This window comes from Alligator sinensis, unplaced genomic scaffold (assembly GCF_000455745.1).
Source record: "Alligator sinensis unplaced genomic scaffold, ASM45574v1 scaffold1542_1, whole genome shotgun sequence".
NCBI classification, from domain to species: domain Eukaryota; kingdom Metazoa; phylum Chordata; order Crocodylia; family Alligatoridae; genus Alligator; species Alligator sinensis.
The window spans coordinates 1,024,258-1,034,971 of NW_005842452.1; the positions used below are offsets into that span (position 1 = coordinate 1,024,258).

Here is a 10,714-nt window from a genome sequence, read left to right on the forward strand (position 1 = left end):
GCCGCCATGAAGGCTGAAGGACATGGGGTGGGGGTGACTGAGGCACAGAAGTGGGTAATGGGGGAGCAGGGGCCACCCCCAGCTCTGTGTGACCCTGGTCCCATTCCTGGCAGCTGCCCAGCAGGGCGCGTGGGGCGGCACTGCGAGTGCGACGCAGTGGAGCAGGGTGCGGCAGGGCACGGCTGCCGGGTGGCCAATGGGACAGGCCCCGCGTGCAGTGGGCGGGGGCGCTGTGTGTGCGGCCGCTGTGAGTGTGACCCCCATGTGCGCGGGGATCGCTGTGAGTGTGACGATGCTGGCTGCGAGCGCCACAGCGGGCGGCTCTGCGCAGGTGAGCAGGGCAAGGGGCCTGGGATGAGCTGGGGGTGAGATCGGGCGTGGGGTGGGGGATTGGCACTGGAGCTGCAGGCTGACAGCAAGGTCCCCCGTCTCCCCAGGGCATGGACAGTGTGTGTGCGGGATGTGCCAGTGCGAGCCAGACTACATGGGCAGTGCTTGCGAGTGCAGCCGGAACACCAGTGCGTGCGAGCGGGACGGGCAGGAGTGCAGTGGGCACGGGCGCTGCATGTGCAACCAGTGCGTGTGCAACCCCGGCTACTTTGGCAGCCTCTGTGGCCGCTGCCCAGCCTGCCGCACCCCTTGCGAGCTGCACCGGTATGGGCCTGGGGGCAAAGGGCAGGGGTCAGAGATGTGGGGGCAAAGGGCAGCAGGCAGAGACCTAGGGGCGAAAGGAAGGGGTCAAAACTGGGGGGCAAAGCTCAGGGCTCAGAGGGCAGGGGCAAAGGGCAGGGTGGAAGCTGGGCAGGGGTCAGAGATCTCCCAGAGACAAAGGCCAGGGGTCGGAGATGGCTGGAAGGCAAATGCTGGGGCACGAGCTGGACTGGGAGGGATTGGGGGCAGTGCCCAGCGGTGACAGCTCGGAGGTCCTGGCAGGGACTGCGCGGACTGCGGGGCCTTCAGGACAGGGCCGTTGAGCGGGAACTGCAGCGCAGCCTGCGCGGAGCAGGGAGTGGAGGTGATGCTGCAGCCTGCGCCCGCCGTGGACGAGGCCTGGTGCAAGGAGAAGGCGGAGGACGGGCGCATCCTCATCTTCCTCATCCACAACGAGGGCGGTGGCGTGAAGCTTATCGTGAAGGACAGGGAGGGTGAGCCCCAGGCGGGTGGCAGATAGGGGTGCCCCTGGGGGGTCTGGCACGGGGTGAACACAAGGGGGGAGGGGGATCTCGGATGCCTGCCCCCCTCACCCTCTCCTCCCGCCTCCCCCAGCCGAGACCGCAGACCTGACGGCCCGGCTGGTGGTGGGGCTGGTCGTGGGCATCGTGACGCTGGGACTGGTGCTCGTGGGGGCCTATCGCTGCATGCTGTGGTCCTACGACCGCCGGGAGTTTCAGCGCTTCCAGCAGGAGCAGCAGCACAGCCGCTGGAACGAGGTCTGTGCTGCCCTCGCACCTCAGCTCCCCACGGGCAGGGCAGGGCTGGGCAGGGCTCCCCGTGTCCGTGGCCAGCTGCCCCCCGCAGCCGGCCTCAGCTGCCTTTCTGCCCCTGCAGGTGAACAACCCGCTGTACCGGAGCGCGACCACCACCGTTGTCAATCCCCACTACAACCAGAGCTGAGTCCAGCCTCTGCCGGCAGCCCGGGCATCCATGCCCCCCGGCTCTGCCCGCGTAACTAGGCTCCCTCGTGCTGCGTGCAAGCTCCCGCCGTGTGATACCCCCTGCACCCTTCGGGCACCAGACCTGCTGGGAGCTAGGACTGCCCCCCAGCCCCCACCCTTGGCTCCCTCCCCAGGCTGCCCCCAGGGCAGGGACAGCCCGTGGTGCGCCAGGGGCAATAAAGGGCTCCGGCGCTACCCAGGCCGCTGCACCCTGTGGTGTTTGTATGTGCGGAGGGTGGAGGGGTGTAGGTGGTGTGTGGTGCAGGGACGGGGGAGGCCTGTGTGCACGTGCAAGCCCTCTGCCCTGTGTCAGAGCGTGCTTCTAGGAGTCCCCTGCAGATGCAGCCCCCCACCCCCTCCAAGGGAAGGGTTCGGCTGCCACATCTTCCTGCCCTGCCGTGTGGGCGCTTGCACCGGTTCCCCTTTTCCACCTGGCCATGCAGCCTCCAGCTGCATGGCCCGGCACAGCACTGTCAGGGTGCTCGGAGGACCCAGGCCTCAGCCCTGCTCCGCCTGGGCCAGAGTTGGGAGGGCTGGGCTGCAGGTGGGACAGTTCCCTGCCTTCTCTCAGCACCGCAGCTTCCCCTGCTCGGAAGTGGGACGCGCCCCACCCTGCACGCGTGCATGCACACGTGGGTGAGCCCTTGCACCCAGGACACGTGCGGGGGATGAGGCTGAGGAGAGCAGCCAGCACAGCTGGGGGAAGAGCCGGGGACAGGGCCGAACCGGCCTGTCATGCAGTGCCCTTGGGCCAAACCCTTACACCGGCAATTAGCTCGGCAGGTCCGGCTCCTGCAACACCCCAAGGGTTTTGCTTAGTTAATAAAGTCGCCCCAATGAGCCAGGGCAGGCTTGTAGCTGCTGCAACCATGGCTCCATCCCGCCAATGGCCTGATGCTAGGGAGAGGGATCCCCCGTGCTTCCCCCAGTCCCCGAAAAGCCCCACGGCAGGGCAGGAGCCTCGTGCTGCAGGTGGATGAGCTGAATGGGCCCCCATGGGCTCGCCTGGCCGTGCCAGGGGCTGCACACTCAGCTGGCAGGACTCCCCTCGGGAACTCTGCTCGCTGCGAGCTCAGGCTCCTTCGGTGCTATAACCCGCACAGGCCTGGAGGAGCCTTTCCTTCTCCCCCCGCTGCCCCCCAAGCCTGCAAACGGAGAGAAGACGCAAGGCAGTGGGTTTAGAAAAGGAAAAAAAAACCCCACGAGTTTTATTTAAATACCCTCAGTGTCTCAGGCAGGGAGGGCCGCCGGGCGCGGTAAAAAGAGACACGTTTCCAACAGCTTAGAAAAACTACAGTTTAAAAGTGACCCCGGCTTATCTGATCAGTAACACGCTTCCCCGCCCCCTCCCGCCCCATAGCAAAATAAGTATATTTGGAAAAAAAAAAAAAAAATTAGAACAAGCGACGGGACTCGGCGAAGGCTGCGAGCTCTTGGTCTGTCCGTCCCAACCGATGTGGGATGGCGTATGCCGTGCCTTGTTGGAGCCAGGGTCACGTCGCCACGTGGCCGAGGGACCCAGCTTCGGTCCTCCGTGGACAGATGAACCACGAGCTGCGAGCACAGTTTCCTGCCCCTGCCAGCGCAGAGATGCTCCCAGGTGCGGTGAGCCCGGGGGGCTTCTGAATGAGGCAAGCTGGGGAGGAAACTGGGCTGGCTGGCTGCACCAGGAGCAGCTGGGGTAGAGAGCAGGCCCCGGGGTACCCCCCCACCCCAAGGGCGGAAGTCAGCTGCCTTCCCCAGCCGAGGGGTGCAGCAAAAATAAGCTGTGTGCAAGGAAGGGGAGGCTGCCCTGAGCCCCCGATCTGCAGCACCACACATCCAGCCTAGCGCAGGAGCTAGGGAGGATGAGTTCGGGGTAGCGGGTACCCACAGTGCAGGGATGCCTCATGCCTGCAACTGGGCCCTGCCCGAGACTAGACACCCTACAACTCTGAGCTACCCTGGGAAGGCAGCACTGGGCTTGGCCCCACGGTGGAACCAGGCCGTAGCTCCAGCCTGTGGCTGATCCTGTCGTGCCACGGCCGCCAGTGCGCCCTTTCGCCTGCCACGGCTCAGACAGCAGTGCTTTCAGTTTGTGTCACGTTTCCTTTTCATCACTTGTTGCGGTCACTGCCCCCATCTTTCCCACGCCACAGCTTTGAGGGGAAACCTAGAGAGCCGTCATACACATCAACAGTGCCCCCGACCCCCCGGGGGGGAGGGGGGCAATTAAGTGCTGCAAGAGGCCGCTTCCAAGAGAGCAAGGAGCCGGCTCCAAATGCGGACGTTCACCCATTTCATACGTGCGACGAGTTTACCCCGTTTCCCTGAGGCAGGGGGGCTGCGGGGCACAGGCTTTCTGGGGAACCCTGAGCCCCTCTGCCTGGGGGAGGGGGAAGAAATGCTTCTGCAATGTTTAGGGGGAAAATAACCCGAGATGCAGAGGGCCCAGGCTGCCTGCCAGGACTCCTCCCGCCGCAGAAGTGATGAGAGGTGGGGGCTGAGTTTAGACAGGGCACGGATGAGCAAAGGCCCCCAGGACGAGCACACTTAGCACTGCAGTCTCACACCCGTTACTCCTGCCTCCCCCAGCCCCTCCTGCGGCACTGATTGCTTCCCGTGCGCTTGAACAGGGACATTCCCGCCAGCAGCTCTGCAACGGGTGGCTCTGACTACGAACCCTCCCCAGCCTGAAGTTTCACCCATCCCCGCCGTTAGTACCTGGCTGAACTGACCAGACCGTTGGCCTACACCCTCCTCCAGGGGCTCAGCGGTGGGTCCTCGCGGCAGGGATGGGAGCTGCCACATTGCAACTGAGCCCAAGAGATGCTCCTACAGCCTATCACCAGCCCTGCTAGACACGTCTCGGCCCTCCTCGTTTCTACGCTACGCTCCAACGCCTGTCTGCAGGCGGTGGCTCTGGTACAATCAGCCCCTGCGGATGCAGGCAGAGCAGAAATCAAAGCTGGGACACGAGTGCCTCAGTCCTCCTGGCTCCCAGCCCACCATACCCCCACCTCTGTCCCAGCACCAAGCACATTAACGGGGACAGGCTGCAGCTGTAGCTCTTGCTCATAGGCACAAAACGGTAGACAAGCTGCAAGGCGGGGGGAGAGAGACTAATGTCCCACACCCACTAGGGCCAGAGGCTGAGAGCCAGGAATCCCAGCAGCCCCCCACAAGCAAACCAGCCTCCTTTATGCTCAGCAATGCCATCAGCACACCCCCCCCTCCCCCCTTTGCAATCCTGCAGAAGCGAGAGATGCAGCGGGTGAGGAGCTAGCGCTAAGAGAAGCCGCAGCTGCTGCGGTTCCTTTGCCGGCTCCTCTCTGCAGTGAGGGTAAGGGCGGGGGTAGGCGCTGGCCTCGGTGCTGTGCGGCTGCTTTGGCATAAGGTGTGGGGGGAGCAGGAAAAGATGAACCTCGCCGCTGCTTTCAGCCCTGCTCAGAGCCAGGAGCAGGGGGAAGGCGGCCAACTTCTACTTCCCACCTGAGTAAGATGAGGGCAGGGGAGGAAGCCCAGAGGGCTCCTGGCTCCCTTAGAGCCTCTTTGTTAGGAGATGAGCAGCCCCTTGTCTTCTCAGGTTTTGCCCTGGCTGGGTGGCCCAGGGCATGCAGAAGCAGCAGGCAGAGCCACCAGCTGTAGTGGAAGTGCTGCACTAACTTCCCTCTTTGCTCCATGCGCAATGCAGTCATCCTCCTATCCCATCACTCAGCGCTGGGCATCCACAGGCGCTGGGCTTGGTCCGACGTTGCAAGGCTGCAGCCTCAGAGCTTACATTGCTGCCCAGGGGGGATGGTGCCACAGCCCAGCAGGCCTCTGGGTGCAGTGGGACGCTTGGCCGATGCCAGAAGGTGCTGAGAAGCTGTGATTCAATGTAGCTGCTGCAGAGACTTGCATGTTGGGCATGCTCCGAAATGACCTCTTCATGGGGTCAAGTGCAGGCTCAGCCCCCAGGGGGGCAGTACACCTGGGTCCGGGGCTGCTGCTGGCAACCCCCGAGAAGGTGCAGGGATCACCCCATCCATTCAGCTCAGGTTGCCGACGGAGGCTGCTTGGGCTGTTTTGGGTCCCAGTGTACCAAGGCTGCGGCTGGGGGCAGGAAGCTGGCCCCTGCTATTTTGGGCCTGGCAGAGTTCAGGCACCTTTCACTTTCACCAAGCAGAAAGCTGCTGCTGGCAGGGACTTAAGTCCCCCGACTGACACATCTCCCATCTCAGTGTTGGCCCGTCAGTGATTCTGGCTGTTCCCCAGGGCTGCGATGTACTTGCAGTGGCCTCCAGACCCCAGATGCCAGCTCAGCATGGCCCTTCACAATCCACCGAGATGAACGAAAACTCGAGGGCAGGCCAGTGACTGTGACAGCTCCGTCTCTTCCAGTGATGTGCTGGCTATGCCAGAGAGGGTGAGGCTATGGGCAAAGCCAGGGAGGCAGGAGAACGGTTTGGAGCTCCCTGGTCACCTTGCTGATACGTGGGCTGAGTACAGAAAGGGTGTAGCCGAGATAACACGGGTGAGCTGGCTTCCTGTGATCATTGGGAACGAGACTGATGAGAAGGATGGAGAGCTGAGGCCACCACTGGGCAGCGGCAAGAGGTTTGGTGCATTTCCCTGCCACTGCAAGAGGGATGTAAAGAAGTGCGGGCAGCGCACAAGCAGGTGTGAAGGCTGCAGCAGGAGATGGTGCAGAAAGGACAGGTTTCCGGGAGGAAGCATCAGAACCAGGGACGCGCGAAGAACCAGGATTCATTCCTGGGGAGGAGGGCTTGTCTCTGATGCCACTGTCCCCCCTTGCCCATGTCACCTAACCCATGGTGGCTGCTTGGAGGGGGGCAGGGAAGCAGGGTGAGATCCTGGACTGCAGCGCACAAACATTACTGGGCCACAGTTTCAGCACCAAGCAGGGTCCCCATGCCCTGCTGTCACGAACACCAACACAGGGCAAGGTCAGGAGCTGCAGGGCAGGGCGGTGCACAGAGCTAGATGCCAGGGAGGGAGTGGGATGCAGCTGCACTCACCCAGAGAAAAGCGGGTGCTTTATTCTCGGAGCCACCAGGCCAGCGGGTCAGAGCAAGAGGCTTTGCCACCCGCTTCTCACAACAGTCTCTCCCTGGCTATGTGGCTAGATTACCTACTCCACACTGCCTCACATCAGCAAAGCTCCTCTTGCCCCATCTCCCCGTCAGACGGAGCTAGTTCAGCACCTAACACCAAAGCAACACTCCCTGCCCGCACGGACCCACTGCTCCAGCTGAACGCCCCCAGCAATCCCTCCTCTACTTCTCCTGGCCTGGCACCGGAAGGCAAAAATGCACAGGCCCCAAAAGCAGACGCGATACCAGTCCTGCAGGCCCTGCTCCCAGATGCTTGGCTTGCGCTGTGAAGCCCCAGCGGCTCCCTCGCAAAGCCGAGGTCCCCCTCACTCACAGCAAAACTAAATAAAGAGGAAAATTTAAGTCCCGCCCCTGCTCGCCTCCATACCTGTGAGCCAGCATCCACGCAGGCCAGGCGGTTAGTCCGAGGCCAGCGGAGCCAGCTTCCTCTGCTGAGGCCTAGCGGTCCTCCAAAGCCTTTCCTGAGAGACCCATTGCGGGACTTCAAAACCAAGGGGGATGGGGGGGCGGGGGAGTAGGAACGAATCTAGAAGGTTTATACACAGCTGCCGGGGGCTTCTGCTGGTGGGGGAAGGAGGGAGAGAAAAGGATTCCAGATCATCTTCAGCGTATGTACAGTGTCAGGACCTCGACTGAAAGTCTGGGACAGTCCTGGCTCGGCCCCCTTCCCTGCCCCCCTGGCCAGGGGGCTGGCCAGGCAAAACCCGGAGTAGGAAGGCGCCAAGGGGTCGGCTTCCCGGCTTGTCCCGCGGCGGCTCGGCCCCTAGAGCAGCAGCTGTGAGTCGGGGGTCTTGGTTGGGCAACCTTGGCACATCCGTTTGTGTCTCAGCAGCCGGTCTGTCCTGGAGAAGCTCTGTGGGAGGGGAGGGGGGTTAGAGCGGAGCCTGTGGACAGCACCGTGCTGCAGCTCCTGGCCTGCTGCAGTTAGGGCTGTTCCCATTAATGCTGGTGGCTCAGGGGGACTAAGACCAGGCTCTGTCTCACCTGCTTGCCCCAGGGTGGAGAGCCAGTACTGAAATGGGCCCTGCCCGGCTGGGAGGGCAGACGTGGGGGTCCCCACCCTCCCCAGGGCATGGCCTGGGGTTGATTCCAGCCAGGACCCAGCTTTTGAGTACAGTCTGAGCAAGGTGGAGGGGATGTAGTCCTGCCCCAGCACCCAGGAACGCTGCAGCCTCCAGGGATGGGACACAGATATCTTGTCCTGCTGGAGGAAGCCAGGTCCCCCCGGAGTCTAGCCTGGGTCTCCGAGGGAAGCCACGGATCAATGGCCGTGCCTGGCAGAGGGGAATCGAGCCAAGGCGCAGCAGCAGAGATGCGGGGCCAGGCCCTCAGCCTGTGGAATTAACCCCACGAAGCCCGGGGAGTGGGTGGTACCTGCAAGCAGCGCTCGCACTGGTAGGGCTTCTCCCCGCTGTGCACGCGCTTGTGACGCTCCAGGTGGTACTTCTGGATGAAGCGCATGTCGCACACGTCACACTCAAACGGCTTCTCGCCTGGGCAGGGGGGGAAACAAGGGCTGTGAAGGTAGTCGTGGTGTCACCCCCCTCCCTGCAGTGCAGAGCCTGCCTGCCCTGGCCCAGGGCAGCTGTTTTCACCCACTGGCCTCCAGGACGCCATGCACCAGAACACGGACCATGCATTCATCATCCAACACCTGCCTTCGAGGATACCCCGCCCCTGCCGCAAATCACAGCACCACACCATGCTCCCACTGGACGCTGGCTGGGGTAGGGGCAGAGTCCTGTGTGGATCCCAGACCAGGCCTGCAGCAGCCACAGGCAGGGCGAGGCCTCAGCTCCCCCCAGCCCCAGCCCCGTACCCGTGTGGATGAGGATGTGTCTCTTGAGGTGGTAGCTGCTCCGAAAGGCTCCATAGCAGTGCTCGCAGATGAAGTTCTTGGGGATGCGCAGCTGGAAGGAGCCATTCTGCTCGATCACCACCACCTGCAGGGCACACGGGGTTGGTCAACACCAGGCCCCGGAGAACCAGGGGGGAAGCGCCAGTCTCCTGGGAGGACAGTGCTGCCAAGACACTCACCAGCCATTCAGCCACCTTCTTACCTGCTTGTGGAGCCTAACGAGAACGGGACCCAGGAGTCCTGGATCCCAGGCACGCGCTCGACTTAAAGATCTGTGGGCTGGTGGCTCAGCACCACAGAGAGTGCCAGGACGGGTGGCAGGATGTGGCATCGATTTGCCCTGCCCCTCTGTGTTCCTTCCAGAGCCCGTCTCGCTAGTCATGCAGGGCAGGGAAACCGGAGGTGGAGCTGTGCAAGACACGCCGGGCCTGGGAGGGGCCCTGGCATCTGCTACAACTCCCAGCCCTGCTTGGACCGCGCCCGATTACCTGCCTTTTTGAGGGACTTCTTTGGCTGCGATGCTTCCGCTGCCTCCTCCTCCTTCCGGCTCCGGGGCTTCTCGCTCTCTGCGCGCAGACCCTTCCAAAGAGAGACCTCACAGTCAGAGTGTCCCCCAGAGACCCTTCCCTCTTCTCCTACCAGGCTTCCCCCTCCCCCAGGCTCAGACCGGAGCCACTAAACCTTCACACACACACTGTGGGGTGCGCTCACAGTCGTGGACATATCGGGCTGAATCACGATAGGGCAGACCCCCACCGTACCAGCATGTCCGGGCTGCTCCCACGCTCGCCATTCTCAGCCTGTTTTGAGCTCTGTTTTGGCATCATCTTCTTGCTGGCAACAGTTGGCACAAGGCACACACCAGACAGCCCCTCGCAGGCTAGGAGACTCGCCTGTAGAGAGACAGATTGGCATGAACAGATTTGCAGGGGCGAGCTGTGCATGGGCAGCCGACTGTCCACTGCTAGCCAGTGAGTGACCAAGCCGAAAGCCCTGTGCCACCCGGCACGGGATGCGCTCCATCCCGGGTGAAAAGCCAAAAAGCGGCTCAGGGAAGACCTACAATGACTAGCGGGAGAGTGTCTCTGCAGGTGCTGAGCTTGCGTGGCTTTGGGAAGGGGACAGCCCCAAGGCCAGGGAGCAGCCCGCACGTGTGTATCTGCGTGTGTACGCACTGAGCCACCCCTCGCATGCCACTGCCGCCGGACCGGGTCACGACTCAAATTGCTTGTGTTACGTGGAGCTTTCCCCCTCTAGCAAGTGGGGCCCCCGCGGCTCTGCAGCCCGTTCAGCTGGACGTGGGATCCCCGCGTTACCGATGGGGAAGTTGGGGGCTCATTACCTGAGCCATCTCGTCTGTTTGTCCTCAACAAATGGACTGTAACAATTCTTTAGCCTTAATTCTCTCCCAGGAAAGAATTTTACGATTAGAAAGACTGTGTCAGTTAATCATTTTTGGCTGGTCTTGTCCAGTACCCTCCACTTCGCTGACATCTTGCTGGGATCTGGGGGCCCGGGGTCGTGCGTGACGCTCTAAAGCCGTCCTCCCCCCGCGGGGCGAAGGGCTGCAAAGCTACAGGGGAAGGCAATGGGGCTGCACCCAGCAGACAGACGGGTCGGCCCGAGCCTAGTCCCCCTGGCTGGAGCAAGGCCACGGGTCGCGCTGCAGACGCTCCTGGAGCCTGGGGGGGAAACAAAAGAGAGAGGCTCGTGACAGGACCCGGAGGAAGAGGCAGGGCCTGGCGCGGTGCTGCCGACGCCAGCCTGCGAGACGCTTGCTACCGAGAAGCGGCAGCAACAAACCTTCGCCTTGGCACTGCGGGTGCACGTGCGGAGTGGGGATGAGCGCGGGGAGAAGTGACGGGCCCCGCACGTCCCCGCTCCGCCGAGCGCCCCAAGGACGAGCGTGCACATCTCTCCTGCATGTGCAGCTCGCACAGGCACACGCACCTTGCACGAGCACTTTGCATGTCCACGGGCTGCGAGAGCACCTTGCACGAGCACACCCCGTTTGCACGCGCACGGGTACACGGAGTTCTTGCGAGGGGGGGGAGAAACGCGCCTGTCCCCCCCCCGCGACGGCGCATGCGCGGCCCGCGGGGGGG

General features: G+C 63.0%; 2 protein-coding genes across 5 annotated transcripts in view; one reads left to right on the forward strand and one right to left on the reverse strand.

The window, feature by feature from the left end:
* Nucleotides 1–1,849, forward strand: part of ITGB7 (integrin subunit beta 7) — a gene marked incomplete at its 5' end in the record, with an annotated part of 7,168 nt that extends 5,319 nt beyond the window's left edge. Inside the window, 5 exons of the mRNA XM_006030618.2 lie at nucleotides 114–331; nucleotides 438–654; nucleotides 934–1,145; nucleotides 1,267–1,430; nucleotides 1,549–1,849. Coding sequence (XP_006030680.2) covers nucleotides 114–331; nucleotides 438–654; nucleotides 934–1,145; nucleotides 1,267–1,430; nucleotides 1,549–1,614 — 877 coding nt within the window. The remainder of the gene's footprint in view (nucleotides 1–113; nucleotides 332–437; nucleotides 655–933; nucleotides 1,146–1,266; nucleotides 1,431–1,548) is intronic.
* A 986-nt stretch (nucleotides 1,850–2,835) lies between these two features.
* Nucleotides 2,836–10,708, reverse strand: ZNF740 (zinc finger protein 740). Of its 4 annotated transcripts, none has more exons than XM_025212278.1 (8): nucleotides 10,560–10,708; nucleotides 9,952–10,291; nucleotides 9,371–9,502; nucleotides 9,102–9,188; nucleotides 8,571–8,694; nucleotides 8,126–8,244; nucleotides 7,736–7,952; nucleotides 2,836–7,604 (listed from the first exon to the last, which is right to left on the reverse strand). In XM_025212278.1, the coding sequence occupies exons 2-8, from the start codon at nucleotides 9,958–9,960 to the stop codon at nucleotides 7,372–7,374; spliced, it is 921 nt and encodes a 306-aa protein (XP_025068063.1). In that variant the 5' UTR covers nucleotides 9,961–10,291; nucleotides 10,560–10,708; the 3' UTR covers nucleotides 2,836–7,371. The 4 variants fall into 4 exon arrangements, with proteins under 4 accessions (XP_025068063.1, XP_025068065.1, XP_025068064.1 ...); XM_025212279.1 differs by having other exon boundaries at nucleotides 7,379–7,604; nucleotides 7,736–7,987; XM_006030600.3 differs by lacking the exon at nucleotides 7,736–7,952 and having other exon boundaries at nucleotides 7,379–7,604.
* Nucleotides 10,709–10,714: the final 6 nt, after the last annotated feature.